Below are 26,713 nucleotides of genomic sequence, written 5' to 3' on the forward strand. Positions count from 1 at the left end.
GGCCCGGCCCCGGCTCTGCCACAAGCCCCGCCGCCGCCTCCACAAGCCGCCGCCGCCGCCATGGCTAAGCAGCCGCAGCCCATCAGCCCCGTGAAGAACTTCTTCGCCGGCGGCTTCGGCGGCGTGTGCCTGGTGTTCGTGGGACACCCGCTGGACACCATCAAGGTGAGGAGGGTGTGGAGGGAGAGGCGGTGAGGGCTGCGGGGACTACGCTTCCCAGCGGGCACCGCGCGGGGCGCGCTTGCGCAGTGCGGGAGGACTACAACTCCCAGCGTGCTCTGCGGGGAGGCGGGGACTACAACTTCCGGCGTGCCCCGCGAGGCGGCGGGGCGCCCCCTGCGGGCCTGGGGGCTGCAGCGCTCTCCTGGGGGCTGCGGGCGGGGGGTTGGGCAGCGCCCGGCTGGTCATTACCTGCGCGAATTATCCACGCCGGCTGTGTCACGCCTTAACGCCCGCCTTGTTCTCTTCTGTAAAGGCTGAAGTGGTCTAAAGGCTAAAGCTGGCTGTCACCCACGCCGTGAGGGCTGCTCTCGCTACCTGATGGCCCCGGGGAGATGTTCTCCTGGTGCCAACACTCAGTAGACCAACACTCAGTAGACCAACACTCAATACACTAACACTCAATACACCAACACTCAATACACCAACACCCAACACACCAACGTTTCTTCTCCCTCCCTGCCAGGTCAGACTGCAGACCCAGCCCAAGCCGCAGCCTGGCCAGCCCCCGCTCTATTCTGGGACCTTCGACTGCTTCAGGAAGACTCTGGTTGGAGAGGTACCGCAAAGCTGGCGGCTGTTCCGTGCGTCACGGGAGCGGGGCCGTGTGGGAGTGTTCCCCCCGGGCCGTACAAGTCTTGGCTTATCGGCTGAGTTGATGCTAATTAAAATGTTTCGTCAGTTGACAGAACTTGAAGGGAGATCTCGCTGGTAACGCTCAGCATCCACTTGTTCCAAACTTAGCTCTCATTGTTTTGTTAGGAAGTGCTTTTGGTACCAAATATCACGATATTAATGTCTGGAGTGAAAGACTGGAGTTAAAATTGGCTTTGTTGTAGTTGGTGGCACCGTGCTGTGTTCGGTATTCGGAGCTGCCTCTGGAAGTCCTAAAATAGGCAACGACTTTTGTTGATTCAAGCAGTACTTTTACTTTCTTCTGTGAACTATCTGTGAGAAGGCAAAGGCAATTCAAACATTTGTTTGAATTGTAGATGATACACTTTTTTTTTTTTTTTGACTACAGGGACAATTATAGTAGTTTTGATTAATCTTCTTCAGAAGGTAGAAAGCAGTTTTCCCTCCTGGATCGGCCATATCATGTGACTGAACTATAGTCTATTTTGTTTTTAGAAAGGCACGCAGCCTTGGTTTAAAGACTTTAAGTGACACGGAATCCACTCAGCTGCTTCATACGTTTTTCCAGTGGCTATTTACTATTTGGAAATAATGACTATAAAGCCCACGTGTTTATTTACGTGGCTTAAGTCTGATTTCTAACCACTGGATCTTGTTAGGTAACTCTCTACTAAAAGAATGAGCTGTCTCATATCTGAAATCTACTTTCATGATGGCATTCGCAGGTTGTTATATAACCAAAGTAAATCTCGTTTCCCTGCTCTCTCCCACAAAGCACTGAATTGCTCTGCTAGCTCTGAATCCGTTGCAGTTTTTAACACCCCTGCTGAAGCACGGACGTCAGAGCTGAACTGTAATAATAGCCTTCTGATTTGGCGTTCAGAGGTAACGCTGCCTCTCTACTCCTACTCAATACTCATCTGTTTCTGGGAGGAAAACTGAAGCTTCTCTTCCAAGTCCTTTTGTTTCCCATTGCTCATGGGAAGGTTGAGCAGGAGTGTCTGATTTTTGTGAACCCCACGGGATTTCATTAGTCGGCCGTATCTGTAAGCATAGGGACACCCGTTGGGACACACTGAATTATTTTGGGGAGGAGGGAGGATGAGTGATTGACTGGCAAATATTTAATTTGTGCACCTAGCCTTTATCTAGACAGATAAGTGCTTCCTTTTTATAAGAAAAAAATCACTTCAGAGGCAAGGTAAATGAAATAAACGCTGCTGCTGGGTCTGCATTAGAATTTTTCCATGTGCGCAGCCTGATGAAGGGAAACGTCAGGGATGGTGAAAGCTTTGATTTACAGAAGGAAAGTAGAAGAATGATTTCCTCTTGAACTCATTCCAAACTGGGTTTGTGTGGGGAGTAAAGTAGCTCAGGTTAGTCTCCCTGGCTCTTCCTTTACCCAAAGAGTGAATTTGCTCCAGCGTTCTCAGGCTCAGTGTCAGGATTGTACCCTGCTGCCTTTGATGGCTTATCAATAAAGCACATGTACATTTTTTGTACGTACCTGAGAGAAAGGACTTTTTGACCCAGTCTAATAGGAGTTTCATTCAGGTGGCTTTCAACTAAACTTCCTCATACTTGAGGTGTAAGTTCTGGATTGGAGCAGCAAGGTGTTAAAGGTTCTGGTGTTCTCCAGGACGGACAGCTTTCCTCTGCACCAGTTAAACGTGTATAATTGTAAACAAACAATAGATGCTGTAATTCCTCTGATTAATATGACTGGCTAGCTGATATTATCTTGTACCGTAGCATTTTGCTTGTCAATAAAATGAAATGTGTGCAGAGCGTATGCCAAAAAAGTAATTTGTGTGATAACGTTTCTTGCAGGGAGTCCGAGGCTTGTACAGAGGAATGGCAGCTCCTATTATCGGAGTGACCCCCATGTTTGCTGTGTGCTTCTTTGGATTTGGCTTGGGAAAAAGACTCCAGCAGAGAAAACCTGATGATGTTTTGACGTGAGTTTCTGAGTTAAGCAGATAGTTGGGAAAGGCACCCTGAGGCTCTTGCAGCTTCTTTGTTGTCACACTTTGAGTTGTGGTGTAAATTTGTCTCTTCTCCTAGGTTATAAATATAGTTCTGAAAAATAAAACACTCGTGTGTTTTAATGCTTCTGGAAGCGTGGGACTGATAGCACAGGCTAAAAACAGCCAGGATGTGGGCAGGTGCTATGCAATTCCCTTTCTACGCAAGAGCGAGCCATTAAGGAACAATTCCATTTTTGTGGAGCACAGTGCGAGTTACGTAATGATAGCCTGCGAACACTCACTATTAACAGAAACTAAGGAATAAATACATTCATGGTCAAGCAATCTTGACAAAATTGACATTCAAAAATCCCAATTTTCTCTTCCCTGCTAGCTGTGACTCTTGCTGGGCCCTTAGTTTAGGGTATAGTAGTAGCCATGGACATGTTTCATTATTAATTTCCAAAAAGCAGTGTTTATGAGCAGCCTTCCTCTCAGACACGTCTAACCTTATAGGAAAGAGAAGGGAAACTAAGAAAACTTTGTATTGCTCTCTCCAAGCGAACTTAAGCCTGAGGAAAACTCTCCCATAGAGTGCTCCCTTAACTTCTTTGCTGAATTGTGATTTATAGCTCCCCAGGAATAGAACTGTAGCTTAGCAACATTTCGTGCTATTATTTGTGCAATACGTAGGAGCCCTGTCGGAAAGCGGGAGCCCATTGTGTTGAGCCGAGTGTGGTGGGGTGGGGAGGGACGGTTTCTGTTGGAGCCTCGCCTGCTGTCTGGGTGGTGTGAGCGCACCTGGCGTGGAGCGAGCTCCGTCTGCTTGGATCACGCGGAGGGAGGCAGGGCCGGGCTGCGGGGGCGCTGCTGGCTTTCCTTGCTCTTCACTTTACCACGGTGGCATCATCGTGCAGGCAAGGCCGAGGAGTAAGACGGGGAGTTGGTGAAGACTGGAGAATTCAGGGAAACAAACGGGCTGTGGGCTTACTGCCAGCAGCCTGAACACCTCGGGGCTTTGCGTTTTGTACACATCGTATCAAAGGGAAGTTAACGGGGAAGGTGGAGAAGTGCGGTGTAATCTTTTGACTATTTATGCAGAACTCCTTCCTCTGCTCTGCCTTGGAGAGAGAGAACACAGGTCAACGACGAGGTGGTAAATCTGTCATTGTGCACAGCTGTGCTGCCCCTTAGGTGCACTTTACACAGCAAGATACGGTACTCGTGGCGTGTGAGGGCCAAAAAGAAAGGTCAGACTTAGCACCGTGGTTGTGGGTCTGAGGCAGGCAGGAGTGCAGTGGTTCACCACGCTGATTTTGCAGGGAGATTTTGGAAGGAAGGAGATGGAAAGAAACCTGAGGAGCCTATTCTCTCTTTTCTGAGGCTGAAAAATCTCAAGGTGAGCTAGAAAACTCAGAGCTTAGTCTGAGCAGGAGGTGCATGCAAAGTGGTGGGGGAGGTTTGAAAGGTCTGAAGATGGGAGTGGAGAAAATGGGATGGGAATTTAAGAGTAAAGAAAGGTGTAAGAATTGGAAAACCTGAATAGAATGCCATCTCTTTGGCAAATGGTGACAAGGGGAAGGTGTGGAATTTAATTGAGATATTAGATCTTACTAGGGGAGGGTTGGATGTCAAAATACATTTGTGATGCAGAAAGCCTATTTAAGGGACTTATATCGTAGACTTTTCCACGTGAAAGTAGATGCAGAGTGTGGGGGGTATGGTGCAGGTTGGCAGGACAGACTCGACAATGGCACAGAACCTCTGAGAGGTTACAGAAATGGCACAGAACCTCTGAGAGGTTACAGAAATGAGGCTATTGACTGCGCAAGCAGGACGAAGTGTGGAGGCTGAGGTCACTGAGAAGAATATGGGAGACTGGGAAGAAGAGACTGTTGAGAATAAAAATCAATGGGAAATGCTGTACAAAAACCGCAAGTGTGAGGAATATTAGCAAATACAATAGCTGTGAAGAGCTGACTTATGGTTGCTGTGGGAACCAGGGCTTTGAATCCTAGAGATCTTCAATGTTTAGCTCTAATTATGCGTTGATGAGGCACTTCTGCACCGATCAAAAGCAGCGGATGCATTTCTAGTTCCACTGCCAACCCTGTATGAAGCAGAATAATCTTGTGATACAGAAGTCTTTCTGCCCTTCATTTCCTATGTCCTGTGCTGTGTTAGGGTCTCACTTCTGTTTTCTCTGGGCAGATATCCTCAGCTGTTTGCAGCTGGCATGTTGTCGGGAGTGTTCACAACAGTGATCATGGCTCCAGGAGAGAGAATCAAGTGCCTTTTACAGGTAAGGAATTGGCTGATGGTGGCAGGAATTTAATGTTAGCGGCCTTGACTTTCCACACCAGGAACTTCCTTGGTTAGTGTATTCGCTCTGTTCTGGTTTTTGACAGGACTGAGACAACTGTCATTTAATGCAGCCGTGTCACAAAGAAGCATTACACACCGTGACAGTATAAGCACAGACAGCATTCGCTGCTCCATTCACTTCACAGAGCGCAAGCCTCACACTGTGTGGCATTATATGAGGCATCAGGGGATGACTCAGTCTGCTTTAAAGTATGGAAAAGCACAGCTTTTCAGAATGAAACTTTCTCTGAAAAAAAATATTAAAATATCCCAAACTGCTAGGTCACAAGACTTCGTATTGTAAAGATTTTTCCATTTTCTTGACAAGTTCCCAATACGTAATTGAGGAAAGTACTTCAAAATACGTGGAATAGTTTTTGAATGTTTGGGTGACTGCTGGCTCTACACCTCCTCGAGGGTTTTTTAAAGCATTGTAGGCAAATGTAAACCTGAACAAACGAAAATACTGTCTGTAGCAGAGATGGGAAGGTTTGCTTATGTCAGACTCTCCTGAGCTCTCTTAGCGTGGTGGTGGGTGTTCACGTGTTAGTTCCGACATGTGCTATATGGCAAAAAATAAGGGAGAATCTAGCCACTGCATGAACAATAAATATATCCTCAGCTTGAATAGGAGAGCACTCTTTGAGGAAATGATGCGGAGGCTCCATGTGCAGGAGTGCCTACAGAATGAGTATGTGCTCCTTCCTCTCTGGAAACGTGCATGTGGCTTTCTAATTATTGACTAAATGATTGTTCACCAGCCAGAAACCTTCACTAGCCAGAAACTGTCACTTTAATCCTTCAGATCCAGGCAGCTACAGGTGAAACTAAATACACTGGCTCTTTGGACTGTGCAAAACAGCTGTACCGCGAGGCTGGGATTCGCGGCGTGTACAAGGGGACAGTGCTCACCCTCATGAGAGGTAACCGATGGAAACGTTCTGGTGCTGCTTCATCTTGGGGTACTTGAAGATAAGAAGCCTGGCATGGTATCATGGGTCTCGCTGTCCCTTTAGCCCATTGGAGATGCTTTGTGTCACCCTTTTTTCTTTTTTTTGCAGTCTTCAGAGTTACTCCAATGCCTCAAAGGGACTGAGAAATAAACATGAGATTCTCAGTGAGTGAGGAAGAGATTAGATGACAAGGATCAGAGGGATATAGGAAATAATTAAGACATGAGAAGCCCAGAGGAATTAAAGGAGAGGAGCAGAGAACAAAGAGAAAAGATAAATACAGAAGTGGGCTTTTTTTTCTTTTCTTGGGAGAAGTATTGTGAGTGCTGTCTGTGACTGCTGTGTAATAACGATTGCTTTAAAAGATATGATTGAAGCAGTTACGCTTTCTAACCTTTTGAGTGTGGGTTATCTTGGATTGGGATGTCATGACCCTACTCAGCAACAGCAAGAAAGTAATTGTGCCAGAGGCTGAAGGCTTTACATGTTTGGGGACTTTCTCCTTCGAATAGCATTAGATTGTTCCCTGTACTGGGGCAGTGTTTTCCAAGTATAACCTGAAATGTCTTTTTTTGATATCCCAGTTTAAGAATTTGTTCTGTCCCCTGCTTCTCATAGTAGTGTAACGGCTAGCAATTCTGGCAGGGTCCCTAGCCAGAGGCTGGTTGTCCAGCTTAGACGTGAGCTAAGAATGGGCTGCGGAAGTACCTTAAAACAAAGCAAAATGAAACCTATCAATAACAACAGCAACGAATCCAGAAATCCAGCTTCATTAGAACAAATAGTGTGCCGAACTTGTAAAATTCCTGAACTGCTCTAGTTTGCTATAGAGAAATGAAGAAAGCTTAGAGCTGTCTCAGCTTAATGGCCGGGTTACAATCTGATTTGAAGGACTGCCAACCAAAGCGTTCAAGGTATTTTTCTAGTTCTTCCCTTCAGCACCTGCTGTCCCTGGGAAAGTTCAGGTTCCTCCATTTCCAGAGCAACAGCTTTTTTTGTTTGCAGGGAATGCTCAGAAAAGGAATCTGGATGTATTTAGAGGTGTTGCTGAGTTGGCATGGGACTCCTATGTCTCTAGGCTTGGTTTTGTTTCCCACTACTCAAAGATTTTGTTGTTTACCCACTAGATGTTCCAGCCAGTGGAATGTACTTCATGACGTACGAATGGCTGAAGAACATTCTGACCCCTGAGGGAAAGAGGTTAGTGAAATCCCATAGTCAGCGTTTCCTGGACTAGCCAGACACTGCTGTTTAATTTCCCCAGTTAAGAAGGGATTTAGAGCGGTATCATTAAAATAACCCCCCAAAATTGGTCACTCATTTTGAGTTGTGTTGTTTTGGTCTGGGGTTAACTGACAGAACAATATTCTGTGTTTTGCTCAGACTCTGACCTTGGATCTTATTAGCCAAGTAACGAATATTTGGAGTAGCTCTTTGCTCTTTCACCCCTCTGTGTGTGCAAAAAGATGGTTTGTTTGTTTTGTGTCCCATCTCAGTCTTTCCCCTGCATTTTGTGCTTGTGTTGCTGAATTCAAGGATTTGAACCTTTAGGGTGGAGTTGGCAAATTTTTGCCCAGAGGACTCCCAATTCTTGCTCAGATACTGCACTCTTGTCTGTATCTGCAGCATTGTGCTGCCTTCTGGCTGTCTTTGGTTGTCACTTTAGTCAAAACAGATGAGTTTTTACTATTTATTTATTTGTTTCTTTGTTATTTATTTATTTTTCCTCCCGCCCCATCCCTGCCACAGTGTGAGTGACCTCAGTGCGCCGAGGATCCTCTTTGCTGGGGGCTTGGCTGGGATCTTCAACTGGGCAGTTGCCATTCCGCCAGACGTGCTGAAGTCCCGCTTCCAGACCGGTGAGTAGCACGCCAGCTTGTCATGGCCACGCTCGGTGCAGCGCCCCGGGAATAGGCTGGACACTTGAGCACTGCTTGAGACAAATACATGAAAAACCTGAGTGTGTTCGTAGCTTTTTAGTTGGTTTCCGTGCAAAGTTTTGGCAAATCAGGCTCTCCTTCTTTCTCTGCCTCCCTTCTGATATAGTGATCCCCATTTTAGATACCTGTTCTGAAATCTAAGCATGGAAATCATAATAATAGAACCAGGTGTCTTGACTGTTTTATTACAAATCTAAGCCTTTGAAGGGGTTTGTTGCTTCACTTCAGATACAGCTGTGTAAATTCTAGCCTGTGCTGCCTGCAGTGTTACAGTAACTGGGTGTGCCTTGCTGAGAGTATTGCTTTTGGACTAACAGATCTGCTCTAAGCATCTGTGGCCTAGTTATAGTGAGGATGGCCCCAGGCTTTGAGCTTCAGTGGAGTTTGAGTTCTTCATTGGTTTCTTTGGGAGTGCTATTCAGTGCTTATTTTTACTAAGGCTCTCCTGTAGTCTCTGCCTGTGGACTCAGCTCTCCGCTGGACATCTTTTGTGATCATGATTTAGTGCAGGAAATTTCTTTTTTCTGTGAGTAGTGGCTGCTGTGGTGGTTGGCTATTGTACAGAGGGCTGTGTGTGAAAGACATTACAACTTTACGTCCTCGTTCCACTGAGCCAATCTACAATGCTGCTTTGAAGATGACATGGTTTCATGGTGGTTCCATTTAGTTGGGTTGTTTTGCAGAATACCGGTTCAGAGGGCTGACAGAGGCAGTGCTTTCCTGAGGTGTCAGGAGAAGGAAGAACCTGTTCTTTGAATAGAATACATTTTCAAAACACCTCAGCAAATCTTTGTGACATCAGCATTAAAACAGCCTGTGCATTTCACTTGAATTTTGTTGCTCTTCTTGGCTGGGGCACATCATAGGATCACTTTCTGCTTCTTATTATCTAGCTGCATCAGTTATTATTGATGGCTTTCCTATCTCGTGGGAGAGTTGTCATCAGCAGTGAGAGTAACAGCTCAGGCAACCAATCCTGACAAAAGTTAGTTTCCTTTTTCTTCCCCCACCCTCCAGATGTCTTAATTATGTAAATTCTTTGTGGTGATGGTGAGCACTTAGCTTCTGTTTACTGAGCCTTTTGTAAGCCAGCTGTATTATTTCTTTGCTTTTGACTGAAATAAGTCATTTTCCCAAGCTGATACTTTCACAACATAGCTTCAGCAGCGCTTGGATTCTGGTGACACTTAGGTGTTGTAGCAATACAAACCTGTTGAAAATCCTGGGCTGTTAAATATGCCTTCAGTATTTGTGACTGCCATACAGCTTAGCTAATGTATTTCATCTCTTGCAGCTCCTCCAGGAAAATACCCAAACGGCTTTAGAGACGTACTGAGAGAACTTATCAGAGAGGAGGGAATTGCATCTCTCTATAAAGGCTTCACAGCTGTCATGATCAGGGCATTTCCTGCTAATGCGGTAAGTAATTTGCAGTTCCAGATGCGTTTTGGGGACCTGGCCATCCGGTGCATATTTGTAGTCTGCCAGGGAGATGACTGGCTGCTTAGTGTTGTACCACCTCAGTGAGATTCTCCTTGCTGTAGGTACTTTGGGCTGTTGGTGTCTGCATTCTGAAGTGTACCTTAATCTAGGGGGAACTACCAACCAAACCAACAAGTTCTAAGCTGTGCATGAAAGCCATTTGACTTACTCTGACGGTATTTCATGTCTGATTATACATCCACCGGTAGAATACAGAAATGTGTGCATAAGTTTGGACTGGCTTCTCCTTCAATAAATGACAAACTTAATGGATTAGAAGTTCTGCATTTGTATGAAAAGATAGAGCAGAATTCTTGCCTCTGGTACAAGACTTTTTTTGCTCTCTTCCTCCTCCCGTATCAGCCATGTCAGGTGTTTATAGTGCTACACTCAGAAGGCTTGTTTGGAATAGGTTTTTTAGAATCCTGATTTGTTCTGTACGTTCTCTCTTTTCCAGGCATGTTTCCTTGGTTTTGAAGTTGCTATGAAGTTTCTTAACTGGATTGCACCAGGTCTATGAAGACTGCAAAGTCTTTGAAAATCAGAGAGGAGAGGGAAGAGAGTACGAGTCTGCCTCAAAGGAATAAATGAATGATCACTTGAAGTTTCAGGAATGATTGCTTGCCTAATACCTTTTTGCCTTCCTCATATTCTTTAGGTGGTGCTATGTGCCGTTCAGAAATGTAAGCTGTAACTCTGAAATAGAGTTGATGAGGAGTTAAAGGTGATACACCTGTCTTCTGAGCCAATGTACCACAGCAGTAATGCTGCTAACAGACACGCTACACACACTACCTTAAGTACTTCCTCATGGAAGAAGAGTTTTCCTAAATATTAATTCTTTGTTTACTGAAGAAACATAGAAATGAATGCTGAAAAACTTACTTATTAGGCAGCATGTACTTAACTTTCAGGGCATAAGTTAGCAGCTGCACATACTGTAGTATTTACAATCAATGTCAAGTAGCGTTCTTATCTCTTGCAGTTTTTTCAGTTGTCTGTTTGCATGTTGACAGCAAATCCTACATGCGTGTGATGCAGCAAACACAGAACTAAGCAGGTGAGGTTAGAGTTAGGTTTGGGTGGGTTGAGAGGCATTACAGATACCTTACAGGATATTGCACGCTTACCTTTTCTGCGGAACTAAGGGGAAAAATGAATTATGCTCAAACATTTGCAGTAAACTTCACTAAGGTCGCCAGTGGGGAAATGTTTACCTGAACTTTTCTCTGAAATCCCTTTGTCACTTTCTGTCCCATTGAACATATCCTAAATGTGGTTTCACAAGAACAGCACAATTCATAAAAGCTCTTGATGTATTTGATCAAATGTTGCAGTTCAGAAATTTTAACGGGACTTCTAAGAACTCAAACTAAGAACTCTGACACGAGGAGGGTACGTGAAAGTGACACTGGCTCTGCCATCTTGTCTAACTTTATTCTAACTCCTGTTCCTCAGTTTTATTGTAATACTGTTGAGCACAATCACATTTTAATTTGAGAAATGACTAATCCTAACAAGCAAAAAGCACTTTTAATTTCTCCTGGTTTTGATGCAATGTTGTCAGAACTCAATAAAGCTAGCTGCTGTTCGGCTACAATGTGTGCTTTGGTTTATTTTTGCATGGTTGGCTTTGCAAAAGTTTTCCTATTCTTAATTCTGAGAGGTGAATGGGAAATAAGTTGTGCCGTGCTGTGTTTAATCTCTAACGCCTTGCATCTTAGCTTTTGAATTTCTGGGCTCTTTAACATGAGGCCTGGAAATGAACGTCCTGCACCTAACATTCATCTTACAAGTCCTGTTAGGTGCTGTGTGGCAGCTGAAGCTCTTAAGCTATAAAGCCAGACACTAAATAACACGTCTGTGGAAAGAATTTCATGTTTTTCAGGAAAAGGACTGGACACAAATGCAGGGGAACAGAAAAGATCTGTACTGACGTCCCACAGAAAAGGCAACTGAGAGGTTGTCCTTGATCCTCTGTGGGCATGTTGGGCTGTGCCATAACGAAACAGTCCTCACCTTGGCTTTCCACAGACGGGATCTTTCCTCAGTACATTCCATCCAATGCTGCTTCAGAAGCTCTGAATTCCATTTTCCTTCCCAGTTCTTAGGAAGGACCAGAAGGGAACCTGCCTTCCCCAGAGTCCACCTTTGTGATTTACCTTTGGGAGGGGGGTGGGAGGTGTCAAACCACTGAGAGAGCCCCTGGGGTGGGACAAGCCCAGTTGCTTGGAGTTGGCTCTGCGTTCTCCCTGTCTTATCGCCAGCTGCAGACCTTCCCCATTGCCTAGGAACCTGCTGCTGCTCCTGCCTCTCAAATCACTGCAGCTATGGATGAATGAAACGCTTAAAGCGTGAACACCAAGTTAACGCTGGTTCAGAGAAGCAGTAATTAAAAGCCATTCATCTCCAAAATAGTTTTAAACACAAATCTAGGTTTGCTGAGGCTAAATCCAAACTTGTTTCAAGAGGAACAGGTCTGTGCTTGCTAGCTACCCAATGCTCTCCGTGTGCTGCTTTGGTTCCCTGCCTGCTCTGGTCATCTTTCTGGCTGCAATGCCTAGAAGTGATTTCTGCCAGCTTTAAAAAGTGTCATGAAGCTTTTTTTGTTTTGTTTTGTTTTGTTTTGTTTCTTTTTCCTCTCTTAAGTTATACGTTCCAGAAATTGTGACACTTGTTGGGAGGGACAGATGTGCACACACTCTCAAAATTCCAAACACCTGCCTGTTCCAGCTGTCCTGTCAACTAACGCATCGTGGGCAGGTCCTGATCTCATAGGAAGCTAGGAAGAACTGAAACAACCGTCCTGGTTGCAAGTACTGTTTTAGATATTTTTTTTTATCGATGCGATTGCCCAGCAGATGGCTGTCTGGGGCTGTCAGCAAGATGGACAAACCAGCAGATCTGAAGTCAAGGTCGGAAGCAAGCACACCAGCTGGTGCCCACGGGCTGCTGCTTCCTTTGGTGGCAGCTGTAGCTTTGTGTCAGGCTGCAGAAGTTTTATGGCCAGCAGGACAGACAGGCAGCTGGAAGGGAGGAGCCTCTTCTCCCTCTCTACCCTGGCGAGGAAAGCTGTCAGCCTCCTGGCTTAAGGATAACCTGTGCCGAGGGGGAATGGGAGACCTGCTATGAGCCGGGCACTGAGGAGCCTTCTCGGTGTGTGTGCTGTCCCCTCGTTTGGCGCTCCAAGTGCTTGAACCTTGGCTGTGCCACCACCAGCTCAGGCTCACCTGCCTGTAGCCTGCAGCAGGACTTGCTCTGAAAGATACTTCAGTTCTTACTAGTCACTGTAAGCCATCTACCTCCTTTCTCCCCTCTAATACATTTTCTTTTTCATTTTTTTTTAGCACTTCAGATCCCTTTTCCAATTTCAATTATCCTAATCATATTCTTCCCAAGCTGAAGTTTTCGGAGAGCTTTGCATTTTGCATAATAAAATTCTGCCTGTTTAACATGCTCGATTCCATTTGGTGCTTTTAGATAAGTAAAATACAGAAAATGGAGATCAGGAATGAGCGGCTGCTTTCCAACAACAGTGGTGGGAGGAGAAAAGTTTTGGGTAAGGTGCCTGGAAATGTTTAAAAAGCTGCTCGTGTCTCAGATTCTGCCATACAAAATTTGCCAAATGACTGTCCCCTCTTTCTGTGCAGCAGACACTGCCTTGAGAAAGCACCCAGTGGAGGCGAGGGAATGGGCTGCAGGGCAGAGTACACTGCGTGATGCTGCGTGCTTGAAATGGAAGAGCATTTCTAATGCAGCGCCATTTGTGCACAACTGCAGACATTTCCTATCAGCTCAGTGTTAGAATAGTTCTGCAACTGTATCTCAAACCTGGTAAAAATACAAACCTTAATTAGAGGATGGATAGGAATTTTACTAAGATCTCTACATTCTGTTTAGTTTAAGCAGTTTGTAACTCACAGGTTCTCTCTAGGCTTACTGGAAACACGGCTATAAAGATCAGTATCAAAGTTACAGCAATAGGCTACAGATAAGCTTTACTTCCCTTTGTAGATAACAGTGCGAATGTAAATTTGCTGAGGTACATGATGCTGTTGCTAACCCTAGGTATGGCTGACTGGAGGGCTGCACTGTTTAGCTGTGCAATGAGCTGACTTCCCTTCCTTATCAGAGCCCTGAGCGCAGGCTTCTCTAGCAGGGCTGCTGTGCTGTGTTTGAGAGAAGCTGCACACAAGCTGCTGATACCTAAGTAAATTTTGAGCTGCCTGGTTATGAACACCCCAATGCTGAAAGCAGATCCTAGCAGCACCATTTCTTTTTGGTAGTATTTTCTAATACTGTTTCCTAATAGTTATTTATCAGTGGCAGGTGCCTGCTCTTCCTCTCTCCATTTATACAGTCAAAATATATTAAACTTCCATTTCGCCTTGAGTACTTTTTCTCTGTAAAGGCAGGGAAACCAATTTTCTGTCCCTTCTTATCTTTAATCCCTATATAGATTTCAGCAGAACCAGCTGAAATGCTGAAAAGGTGTAAAGCTACAGCGAGTCCTTCTGCCCAGGTTAAGCCAATGCAACTGAGAAAAGCTCCCAACTGCCTGCATAGACAAATCCTAAAAAAACACTTCCTTCTGAAACACAATCCTCCCCCCTCACTCCCCCCCTTCCCACTCACCCTTGACTCTGTATCAATCACTGCCAGGCTATTATCTGATTTGCTGACTGCCTCCTGGCTGGAGCCAAAGTTCAGGAACTGGCAACTGATGGGAGATCTCTCCGAGGAAGGGAACTGGCTGTTCTCAGAGCGCCTTCGCTCACTTCCCAGCAGCCGTGGGTGTGCATAGTTTCAAGACACCACGGGCTTTTGCAACATGGTTGAACTCTGGATCCAACAGCAGAGGCTTCTCTTGGAAAGGAGCCTGAAGCTGCCCCAGGCAGAAGGTAGGAGAGGAGGGAACACGGAGACCTGGGTCTCTTCCTGCTTTGCTAGTGCCAACACCACAGGGAAATAGGAAGGCTGCTGCTGCTGCTGAGGTGGGGAAGGTGTGTACAGAAACTACTGTGCAGCCTTCCCAGCAGCAGCAGTCTCTGTCCTTACCCACCTCGTGAGTACAGGTGCAGAAAGCTGAGCTTTCCCAGCCTCTTTTTCCCAGGTCCACCCCGTTTCCATTCAGCAAAAGCTACGTTGGGACTGCAAGGTTCGGTTTCATCTGAGCCCGGAGGTGGTTCTGCTTCTTCAGGAGGCATCACAGGTGAGGCACGGTGTGACAGCACTGATGTGAAATGTTCGTCTCTTTTGAGAGGAGTGATACTTTGTACTATGGACTAGTTATGTTGTGTGCTGATGAAAAATTGCTTTTTTCCCCCCATTTTCCTACCTGTGGGTCCAGCTGAAGGAATGAACCGCTCCCTTGTCACAAGCACTGTTTGTTCCAAAAGCACAGTCACTCCTGGCGTTTCTCTCAGCAACGATAACAAAATGAACACATTCAATTTTCTATCTGTACTTGGCCCGTGCAGTTAAGGACACAAATGGGGGGGGCGGCTTTGTATTTTCCACCTTTACGGGAATTGCAGCAGCAATTAATTGCTAAAGCCTGACACTAATCGCCTGGTAGGTGAGGCATGACAAACTGGGACCCTAGGTGAGCTGTTCCTGGGGAGGTCAGGGACAGAAGTTTCCTCCTCCATGTCCGAGGCAGCACCAGTGTCCATGGGGCAGAGGAGGGGGTTGTTGCCAGCTCTCCTGCGGTTCAACAGTTGTGCATTGCTGGTGCGGCCCCGCCATGTGAGCAAGCAGCCGTCAGCTTGGCAGCACAGGAATGTGTGTAAATGCCGGAGGTGTTTGTTGGCATGGGAGACTGCCTCGTCCCAGGGACTGACCTGTGCAGCACTCACAAGGTTTTGTCTTAGGCTTCAGAAGCAGGAGTGCATAGAGACGTGTGCAGGGAACAGTCCTGATGGGAATCAGGTCACGAAGCCTGGCTCCTCCACCGCTCCCTGAAACAGTGGCTCAGGCGTAAGCAAAACAGGCAGGGGCCAGAACCCTCTCATGGACTGATCCAGTATCTTCAGGACATGTTGAATCATTTGGGGAAAGTGAGGTTTCTGTGTGCCTCTTTTGCAGATCGAAGTCTGTTCTTCCAGGATAATGTCTATCCACATTTTCCAACGGTACGGTCTGAGGACATTCCTCTGTTGGGAAATCTGCAAACAAAAGGAAAATTCGTCTTTTTAGTTTTGTTTCCTAGTGAGCTAGAATTTATTACGGCTAAGGTTGCTCTTTCTGGAAAATATACAAGCACACTGTGTCACTAGGAACTGCCTTACTTAATCAGACCAAAGATCTCTTAGCCCCAAGCTCTGCCTCCAGTTGGAAGAGGAGCAGGAGGCACAAAGCACTGCAGCACTTCGCCAGCCCGCACCTCCAGTTCTGCCAAGCCACATCCACAGCTGAGGGATGTGCTGAGCTCCAGATTGCGTCTGTGCCTTTGCGTTTCAGAACTCTGGACTCAATTTTCATTATAACCACCTTTTGGGCACCTCTCTGGTTTTGGCCTCTACAATATCCAACAACAGCAAGTTGCAACTTGTTCTACACACCATTTTTTTTTTCTTTTGACAGAAAGTGTATTCCAGGTCACAGTTTCTTTAAAGTCATATTGATATTTTCTATTTTATTCTCTAATATTTTCCCCTGGGCACTGGCAGAGTTGATAAATTAAAATTGGTATTGATTTTTAAATATGCTTAAGAAGGTTCCTTATTGAGTAGTTGGCCAACATTCTGCCTTCTATAGGTTCCTCTATAATTAAAACCCTCTGTCTGGCCCATCATTTCAGATAAATTTGAATTATCTGGAAAAAATACTTTTCCTAAATTGACAGTATGCTTTGCTGAAGGTGGTGTACAGATTCATAAAGGATATTTTTTTGTTTTTAACTTAATCCATGTAATCTAGCAACATTTACACCATCAATAAACAACTACTATTTTTCTGAGGAAAAGAATGCCCAACCCATTGTTTTTCGCTCTGACTCTGTTGGTAGTACTGGTAATATTTACAATTCCCAGTGCACCGCACTTAGAGAGTCTTTTTCTTATTTCGTATTCCTTTTAGTCACACTTCAGATCACCTGCTGAAGCTTTGTTCAGAATAATTATAAGATACCGAAGTGAGATATCCATGGAAAACGCTCATCTTGATTTTTCTGTTTAGTTTTTCTGTTGGTTGTTAAAGGAGCTCTTTAGCATATTAGTCATATGGCTGCTCTAGATTCTCTGAAATCTGACTGCTAGGAAACTTGAAATCTGCTAAATGTTTGCTCACAAGTATTTTCTAACGGTAGCGCCTTGGCAACCATGTAACTTTTGAAATTTGCCAAAATTTGCTTCGAAGAGGAGGATCTTCTCAAAATCACTGGTTTCCTGTGATGTTTGTTTTAAGGAAACGTGAGGGCAAACCGCGGTACAAACCCCACCTAGATGACCGTGGTGATAAAAACAGGAAATCCAGTTCCATTAGGTACATAGCTGCTTTCACGTTGTCATAGGCAATAAATGAAAAAAATTCACAGAAACGATGGCTGAAGAGCCATCATCTAGCGGCTTCCCAGGCCCCAAGACAGCTTCGTCTGAGCTTTGTTGGTATCACTGAATCACTGAAGGGACGGAGGAGGAAGGCTCACCTGGGAGAGGACTTTGCACAGGAAGCTCTGTTCCAGTCCCTCGCAGCCTTTTCTGAGTCAAATGATCAGAGAAATCGCTCTGTGACCTGGCAGCGGGGAGGACTGTGAGTGCTTCACGGGCATTAGGTATTACCTGGCATCTGCCGAGCCTTGCTAAATTCAGCTTGATCCCAGTTTGTTTAAACCCGGTTAATAGATTCTAGCTATGGTTATAGTGTGGACAGAAACAAACACCTCGGGCTGCAAATACAAGTACCTCTCAAAGGGTTTTGAATATTCAGTAGAATTCAGCTAGGCAGCCACAATCCCTTGTTGTCTTACTGGGTTTTACATCTGTAAACCACAGCACATCACCACCTACCACTCTTGTTTTAATTATTCTTGATGACTGTTTTTTCCCCAACACCTTTTTTGCCCTGAAGTATTGTTTGACTTCTTGTTGTAAGCATACATATACAATGAGGTTTCCTTTCTTTACTGAAAGCACTGAGCGGTCTTCTTCAGTCTCTCTGACTTGGTCCAGCACCAGAGCATTCATTTTCAAAAGTGTTCTTCTGGCTACCGAGTACTGCTTCCAAGGTTTGGTCACGTTTTTCCTCTTGTTCTAGTAACTCTCGCCTAATCTATTTCAATAGGAATTTAGAGATTAATGAGAAATCTGTTATTCTATATATGTGATAAGAGCATAAGTAAAATGTAACCTCGTTTCCCTGAGGACAGTCCTCAGCAGTCTGAGAGCCCAAACTGCTGACAGAGTGAGTGTTTGCTGCCCTATCTATTTTACCTTATTTATTGGGTCTTTTTCCGTAAAAATATAGACAGCTGAAAATCCCAGCAAGAATTCGACCTTTCCCAAAGTACTGGAGTATTTTAAAATACATTTTAAACTATTTGCTTTTGACTGTAAGCAGAAGCTGAGTACTGTGATACGAATAACTCAGTAAGCAACTGTGCCCTTTAATACAAAAACCCATCGCTTCTTATATTAAACTTCAGTCTGAAGAGATGTATGTTTAATGAAGACTGCACCACTTCCCCTTTGCTCCAGCTGAAGAAAATAGCTGCTGAAACAGGCCTGTCACATCTAGCACACGATCCATCACTCTCTTGAAATAAAATAACAGAAGTGTATTGGTTTTAGTTTTGTCATTTTTGCCTTCGTTGTTTAGTTGATATTCAAATATCTGAGTTTAAAGGAAATTAGTAATTATTTTGTTTTTCGGAAAGCTTCAAATGTGTTACTTCTGCAGTTTGGTGGTGCCAGTCCCTGTGCAGAAGGGGCTGCCGTGTCCCTGGGGCTGTGGGAGGCTCCCGGCTGGTGGCTCTGGGTTGGTGCTTAGCTCTTTTTTTTTTTTAACAAATAGAATACAACTGCAGTGGCAACATGCTCTTTCCAACTCGACCAAGCTACCTACAGCTTTCTTTCTAGGCACCAACATTGTCACGGGGCAACGATTCTTGCTCACTCCCAAGAATCCTCCCATGTAACCTTTCAGGTTGTTCCTCATATACTCAAATTCTCTATTTTGGCTGCACTTTTGCTCCTGCAAGAACATTTTCCAATCTTTTGTCCTTTTTTCCCCTCCACCTTCCACGCCAAGTGGGTTTCACATTCGCCATGGTTTTTTTCATAGTTAATTATTGGCTTCTCTATCCAGACTATACTTTTGCATGTCTGAGACTCGGATTTTGATCCCAATCAACTGGAATACGTTTTCCCCTTGTTTAGATTCTCTCACTAGGTAAAAAAAAATAAAATAATCTGGAAATGGAAAGAAGCTTTAAATCAGCATTCTTTCTGCTACAGCTGTCTCTCCTTTTGAGACCTGCTCAACTTCCACAGTATTTCTTTTAAAGTTAGGTGGCAAGGTCTTGAGAAAATAGCTCATTGCTTTTGAGATAAACTCTTATCTTTTTTTTTATAATATAATATCCCTGTCATTAAGTGGAAAATTTCACAGTCCATCTTTGTGTCTGTTACGTAGCCTAGGAAGTAGCAATAATGCCGTACACTGCCAGTTCCTAGCAGGGCTCAGATTAAACAACGTTGCAGTTAAAGTGTTTACATATTACAGTGGTTTTCCTCCTTCCTTATTTCGGGCAATTTCGTCAATCAAGTGTTTTCTCATTCATTTGTTTTTCCGTGCCTCTCTAGCACCGCCTTGCAGCTCGGGCTCAGTAGGTCGCTCCTTGTTCAGGTCTAGTACACATCAGTGATACCTTCCCTTCCTTCACTGTTAGTCCTGAATTGCCTCCCAAAGGCGTCAGCTTGAGCACTCTTCCCGGCTGTCATATAGGTTGGCTGATCCTCTTCTGCATTTTCAATTTCTTTCTTGTCTTTGCTGTTTTCATTTCAGTCTGAAGCCAACCAAAATTGCACGCTTCAAACACCCTTTTTAATAAAGTGTTTTCAATTTGCAGAAACCTTAGGCAGCAAATCTTTTGTAACCCCGTGCTGTGCTTTAAAAGGGGTTGATAGGTTTAGAGTAAAAGTGAATTTACTTTGCTGTATGAAGCTGAACTGAAAATAAATAGCTAAAATAGCTAAACTGAAATGGCTGTTCTCTGAGCCAAGCCCCATTTTGGTGTTGCATCCTCAAATCTAGTAGCACACAAAAGGGTGTTGTCAGATAAGCAGAAATCAGCCAGCTGTTCAGGGGAAAAAGCGAAGCTAGCACTTTCTGACGGGGTTGTCAAACATACAAGGAAAACAAACAGGAAACACCGTGCCTCTAACTTTGATCATTTTTAGGTACTTGAAATACTGTTCGTAATGGCCATGTTCCCTGCCATGAGAGATGGCTCAGCGGGAAGCTCTTATCAGATGGAAACTGCACAACGTGCAATGATCCGGGCAGCATCACTTCTGATCTGCCTTGGGGATGCACTCAACTGCCAGAAAAAGCTGCGTTGCCACTTGCCTTTATTTCAGAGTTCAAATACGTAGAGGCAGGGAGGAGATCGAGTGAGACAGGGCATAATTACGTTCTTGTTTCTCGTCCCATTAAATGCGAACAAAGGAACAACCGCAATGCACATCCCCTGCGCTGAGATCCTCCTGCACGCACACAGCAAGAGCCAAACCTTGCCACCACTCTTCCCGTCTCATTGACAAGTCAATGTTCTGCACGTTAAGGATTGCTCCGGGTGACAAGAGAAATTAACTCTAGGAAATCTGAAAAAGGACTTGACGGAGTTAAGACCGACAGGGCTTATTTTAATAATGCACACGTACCGTGAATACTAAATGCTCTTTCAGGTTTCTCTAAGCCCTGGTGTAGGTCTAGGCTGTATCTTTTCCAACTGGTTTGTGTTAGCTATGACTCATAAAAACGGTCACCTTTACAAGGGTGTTAAGAAAGATAGGTAACAGTTGTTTTTTCTTTATGTTGCCTCCAGTTTCTTTCTGACTGCAAACTGAACACCGAGGAACTGCTGCTACTGCTGTGCATTTGCAAGGGAACCCCCTTGCTAGCTGCAGACAACGTGGAGGAGCACCAGTGTGGGGACCAAGCCGCTTCAAGGCGACATTAGAACCACAACCGTGCACATTTGGGATGCGTTACTAGCAGGGCAGCTCAGGGAGCTGTCATTTTTCACTTTCTCAGCGTGCTGAAGAGAACAAAAGACGAGTCTCTTCCCCAAGGCTTTCCGAGTTTAAGAATGGGGCACGACGCAGATGAACAGCTCAGTCAGGTGGGAGCCCAGGATCAAGGAGGCACGCTGGGCTCTGCGCACCAGCCTCCCCACATGTTTCTAGAGAGCACTGCTCAGCTGTGACGAGGAGATCCAGAAACCACTGCCACGCCTGTTGGGGATGGGACAGTGGACAATGCTGCAGGACAACCCCTGATGGATTCCGTGAATGATCGACTGAAGAAATGTCATAAAGGATCCCGATAGGGAAGATATGAAGTGATTTTGACACAGGGAGGGGAGACTGAGAAATTCATAGCAAAGGGAAGTGGTGGGTGAAAGGATGAGACAGGAAAGTGAGCTTTGTGGTGGAGTTGGTTGTGAACCAGAACAAATCTGGTGTGGCTGAGCCATGGAAAGCTCACAGAAGGACGGACCGGATATGTGATTCAGCTGGAGAGGGTAAGCGAAGGCTGGATCTTTCCTGGATGTGAAAGGAAAACATGAATCCCAAGGCTACTGATGCAGTTACCAGAGTCATTGAGAAAAAACAAGAGAACAAGAAAAAGCAAGAGGTCAGGGAAAGCTGCACCCTTTCAAGGGTAAATGATGCAAAACCGCACACACTGAGAAACATTTCTCACAGTTCAGGAATCCTTTATAAACACAAGCATAGCTTTCGTTGTGAGAATAAAGACAGCTAATGTATTGACGAAAATGCACAAAGGGCTCGGAGAGAAAGGCTAAATATCAGAAATACAAGCCTACGTCAAGGAGTAAGGTCACAGTTACAAGTACAGAGAAAATGTTTACTTTAAGACAGGTATGTTAATGTGGTAGAGGCATAACACTGCAGCATATGGTGATGTTCCCAGAGGCTAAAAGGAGCACTAGATCCCTAAAAGCAAGCTATGCTCTTCTGTGAGAATCAGTGCAAAGCTTAAAAAAAATAGAGCTAACACAAAAACAGGAAACAGAGGCTTGTGTTCAAAAAATGCTATTTATTCAAGATCTAATTACAGTGGGCAAGAGGCTTCTCAATTCAACAGTGTGAAGGGAGAAAATATTCCCACAAGAACAGACCAATGATCAGCAAATTACCTGACTTTTTGTATAAATTCTTCTGTCCTTTACCGTCTTTTTGCTTTTCAAATTGCTCTTCATGTGCTGTGGCTAACTGATGTCTACACATCAGACTTTGAATCCCTTCCTCTGATGAGCAGTTTCAGGTGGCTCCAGTGAAGTCCCCAGAAGGAATTTTGGTGCCAATCTCCACGATCGCCATTGTGATAAAGGGTCTCAGGGCTCTTGAAGACCTGTCAGCATTTTCCTACCAGTTGGGTCTGGTTGCTGGACTGCCTGCAGTCACCCAGGTGGGAGGCTGTATGTCTAACAGTATTAACACGGGTATTTGCGTATGTAAATCGATATTTAATCCTCTGCCTACAAGACACGGTTTATGCACCGTGATACAACGCTGGACTATTCTAAGATGAACGCACTCAATTACCTCCAGTTGTAGACGCATAGTGCGACACACGACATTGCTCCCCAGCTATTTCTGATGTCACAATATGTTTGCAGGTCTTGGTTATATAAACCAAGAACGACGGCCTCAGCGCTTGCTCCCTTCAGCTAATCCCTCCTGCTGACATTGTCCTTCCCGCGGTCCTACCCTAGCACACTAAATGGCAAGCTCCGTTCGGCAGCAGCCTCGTCTGGCCACCTGCGAGGGATCACGCGTGCCAGGCTCTGTCTCCAAACCCAGAGGCCGTCCACCTCTGCCTGTGCCATTCTCCCCGCAAGGCCAGGGCTGCCCTGCTTTCTGGGGCAGCTGCTTGAGGCGATCTGCTCCAGCAGCATCAGCCCGCCCGGTGTCGCCGAGGCAACGCAGTCCCCAGGGAGGCCGACGTGTTGCTGCAGCAACGCGATGCTCTCGGCTGCAGCCGCTGCTCCCATCCACGGCACCAGGATCTGGGCTTCTGGAAGCACCGAGTCCTGCCAGGGTTAAAAAGTCAGGGTGGCCAAAGGATGACAACAGAGGCAGACACAAACTTGTGTTTGTAATTCCCACTATAAAGCAGCTGCAAGGCAAAGGCTTTGCCAGTACCCACGCAATTCACAGCTCTGAATGAAATGACTTCCGTCACGTTTCTTTATTGCTCACGATCACACGTTTGGCTTTATAGGTAAATTATGAATATTCTCAGCAGGGTACATTTAAATGATGCTGTCAGTCTTACCCTGGACCTCTTGATTCAGCAGGTAATTTCAATACAGATTCTCTGATGGCTGGGATAATGTAACAGTATTTTAAAATAATGTAACACCGAGAGGAGTAAGAGGGTAAATATTTGGCAGTCCATAGAAACTGATGACAGCTACTTTTCCAGAAAGCGGGGGAAATATCCTATCACCCTCCTCTGACCTTCACAGAAAAGGTTGAAGGCTGTTCTAGCTCTTTTTCAGCAGAAGTTTCCTATTGCTCCAAGGCATGGCCTCATTAGTTGTACATTAGTAGTTTCCAGGACAAGGCCTCATTGCAGCAGGTTATCACCAAAGAGAGAAAAAGCTCTCCTAGAGCTTATAATACACTGAGGCAAGGCTGGCCAAAGGGATGGATCACAAGAACAGCCAGGAAATGACGGAGTCCACAAAGCCCGTGGAGTCCCAGAGCCAGTCCTGGCCAGGAGCCGTGCCCAGGGCACACCTGGGACCTGTCCTGCTCCTCTCCTGGGGCTGAAACGCTGGAAAAACGGGCTGGTTGTTTTCTGGCCAACTAAATTGCCCTGATCACCTTCCTTGCCAAGATTTCTTCCCAACACCAGCTGGCTCGAAGAAGGCTGCTGCACTAGTCCTAATTGTCTAGTCGCTGTTGGGAGCAGAGTGCTAATGGGTGTCACCTGCTGCGCTTCAGACTGTCACTGAAGACAAAGTCATCACCAAAATTTGCTGGTTGAAAGGCTGGGAGGCTTTCTATACAGGAAATCCTAGCCCCCAGCTCATTCTGGTCTTAATACAGAATGGCAGAGCAAACCCAAGACTCTTGCAAGTTTTAAACCCCTGGAGCACTGAAAATAAAAGTCAATGATCCAACACAGACGTTTGCTAAAAATTCTGCAGTTGATATCTATACCTGCACATCCCACATTTTGATAGCAAGACCTTAATTGCTTGCATTTTCTTCTCATGACTGAAGAGATGAAGTATCAAATATTAGGGCAACAAACCTTTTTAAGCCTTCATAAAATAATTTATTTGTAACGACTGTCTTTGAAAATGGATCCTGGCAATGGAAATGCTCAAAATACGAACGTATACAGAACTTTCAGAGTAGGGAAATGCTTTTCCACATTGGTCTAGGACCTGGCAGTATGATTCTAGGGTAAATCCTGCATGCACCACCCCAACGTAAGCGCCTGCTGCTGACTGCAGGAGCAGGAGGAAGTGCTGTGAAGGTGGAGGTGCCTGTGGGGCAAAGCGTACAGTAACAATGTGATTAATTGCTCACTGCCGCTGCTCAAGATTTTGCAAAAGCAGAACAGCAAATCCTTTTGTAGCAACTTCATATTTACACCATATTCTGGATAAATATGAAAATAACTCACTATCATTGTAAAAGTAGATAAAAAGAGTTTTTCATTAAATAGCTTTTAGGGATATAATGGGAGTGTAATGAAGACAGGGCTTAACAGAGGCTTCTATCATTGAAAGAGACTTGCTTAATTAAAGAAAATTAGAGTAATACCTGATTACAGAAAGATTTCATCAAATCTATATTGAATACTGGTTCACAGCTTCTTGTATGCTCTGAGGAAAGATAACAGAAGCTGAAAGTATTTTGCAGATATTCCCAGGAAAACACAAAAAAGGCTAGCACTGAAGGCTAGCACAAAGCACTGAAAAGGTTTCTGGAGAAACTCAACACACAAATCTGTGGATGCCACTGCATAACACAAAATGTTAAGTGTAGGAGGATTCCTGCTTTTTCCACATCAGTCTCACCAACTGGTTGACCTGGTATTAATAATAAGAAGTCTTGATAACTACACATGGAAAAATCTTTAAAAGTTTAGTGATAAATATTGCCAACATAGCTGTGAGGCATCTAAAGAGCCTTCAGTGTGGACACTAGATGTCAATGGAGAGACACATCAAACCAGCTGTAAGAAAGGACTGTGCTGCTTCATTCTCTAAAACCAGATTCTTCTTTCCATCTTTTTCTAGTACAGCTCTGTAGGGCTGATAGCCTTGGGGATGAAAAATCACAAAAAGATGCAGGAGAGGCACCGTACAAGCAACACCCATCCAATTAGTTTCTGATACAGACAGGACCTAACTCACAGTTGAAGGCAGCAAGCATTTTTCAGCCCTATAAAGCAATCAGTTTTTTGCTGAGATTCCCAATGAGGGGTCTAAGCATGGTGAGGTACCTCTATAATCCTCTGGCTTGGAAGCTGGGAGCACCCATTCCTTTAATGAAGACATCCACGCGGCAGCCAAACATCAAGTACTTTTATAAAACTGAAGAACCTAAACTAATTTGGAAAAACGGCCTAGAAGAAAGAACTTTCACATTCCCATTATCCTCCCCCGAGACATATAATCCTCTATCAACATTTTTATAATGTATGCTCAAGCACAGCATGTGAAGAATGACAGAAAAATGCAATTGGAACTGCTTACTAATTTTCTCTGAAAACTGAATGGAGCTTTGGAGTACTGGTTAACTGAACTGCATGCTGTGCTATACGTTTAATTAAAATAAGTGCTAACAGATGTAGTAGAGCTCATAAAAAGGTTTTCAGAATAAGAAATAAAATGTTGGGGATTTGGTGGACAAAGTCTCATTTATTACTGCTGTAATTTATACTTAATACTGCAATTTTAATGCTTAGAATTAGTCAACACGCTGTGCTGAGCTGGAAGGATTGGTAAAACAATCCACGCACTGTACAGCATAGTGCCATGCCATCCTCATGCACTGCACATCTAGGCACGGAGTGGATCTGTGAGCACGAAATGGGAGGGGCAGGGACATAAACACTGGAAACAGTGAAATGTGTTAATGGCTTTCTTCTTGAACTCACCATAAAGCGAGGCCAAAGCGCACAGACGTCGTGACTCCTAACTGCAAGGGACTGCGTGTTGAAAGACAAGGGAAGAGCCACAGGCTTGTTGTGAAAGGAGGCTCGACCTGCCACATCAGAGGAGGCGAGGGGATAGACTGTACATTTGGGATAAACCTGGCAGCTGAAGCTTGGGGAATGGCAATAGTTATTTGGCAAGAAGCTGGGGAAGATAGATGATGAATGGGAAAATGCAAAGGTGTCCGTACAGCAGAGAAATGGTTAATCACACTCAATGGACAAAAGTGAAACCAGAAGATAAGAAAATAGGAGCTCCAGCAATAGCGATAGACAGAAATTTGTCTGATGTATGCCAAAGGACAGGTAGTGGCACCTCTGGACTGCATCATGGAAATGCTGGTAACCTGAACTGCGTAAGGTAGCAATGTGAGAAGACAGAGGGAAAGGACAAATACGTAAATAAATACAATCACAGGTTGCAAGCAAAGGCTCAAGGACAAAATGAATTTCAGAGGTCTTTTGCAGGGACACAACCCTTAATCCCTACAAAACTTCTGTTTGAACAGGGTCTGCTGACAAACGTAGACAGAAATTGATACTTCAGATTCAGTTTTTGAACAAAATACAGGCCAGCTAATTTGCTGTCTTCTGTTAGAACAAAACAATCTGCAAATCTTTTATCTTTACTCTGTAACAATGCCCGGGTATTGGAACCTCTGCAGAGCTAGTCCAGCAGGGCTAGGGCTGCCTTGTGTCTGTCTGGTTATCGTGGGGCATG

At 44.8% G+C, this 26,713-nt stretch overlaps 1 protein-coding gene and 2 long non-coding RNA genes across 4 annotated transcripts in view; 2 read left to right on the forward strand and 1 right to left on the reverse strand.

Moving 5' to 3' along the window:
• Window positions 1-11,161, forward strand: SLC25A20 (solute carrier family 25 member 20). The gene is made up of 9 exons (XM_083796272.1): window positions 1-165; window positions 686-778; window positions 2,686-2,813; window positions 5,034-5,124; window positions 5,992-6,109; window positions 7,267-7,339; window positions 7,889-7,998; window positions 9,374-9,498; window positions 10,019-11,161. Exons 1-9 carry the CDS (start codon window positions 61-63, stop codon window positions 10,079-10,081), a joined length of 906 nt encoding a protein of 301 aa, XP_083652398.1. The 5' UTR covers window positions 1-60; the 3' UTR covers window positions 10,082-11,161.
• LOC310880455 overlaps window positions 7,829-26,713 on the reverse strand; it is a 23,936-nt gene continuing 5,051 nt past the window's right edge. The window contains exons 2-3 of one of the 2 annotated variants that reach the window (XR_014571689.1): window positions 14,197-15,728; window positions 7,829-8,069 (exon numbers count right to left, since the gene is read on the reverse strand). This is a non-coding gene — a long non-coding RNA (uncharacterized lncRNA). Of the gene's footprint in view, window positions 8,073-14,196; window positions 15,729-26,713 lie in introns of both variants that reach the window. The other variant, XR_014571690.1, reaches the window with a different exon arrangement.
• On the forward strand, window positions 14,640-22,846 carry LOC310880456. Its single transcript, XR_014571691.1, has 2 exons — window positions 14,640-14,773; window positions 20,609-22,846. It is a non-coding gene; the product is annotated as an uncharacterized lncRNA (long non-coding RNA).

The sequence above is a fragment of the Anser anser genome (assembly GCF_964211835.1).
Source record: "Anser anser genome assembly, chromosome: 12".
Classification (NCBI taxonomy): domain Eukaryota; kingdom Metazoa; phylum Chordata; class Aves; order Anseriformes; family Anatidae; genus Anser; species Anser anser.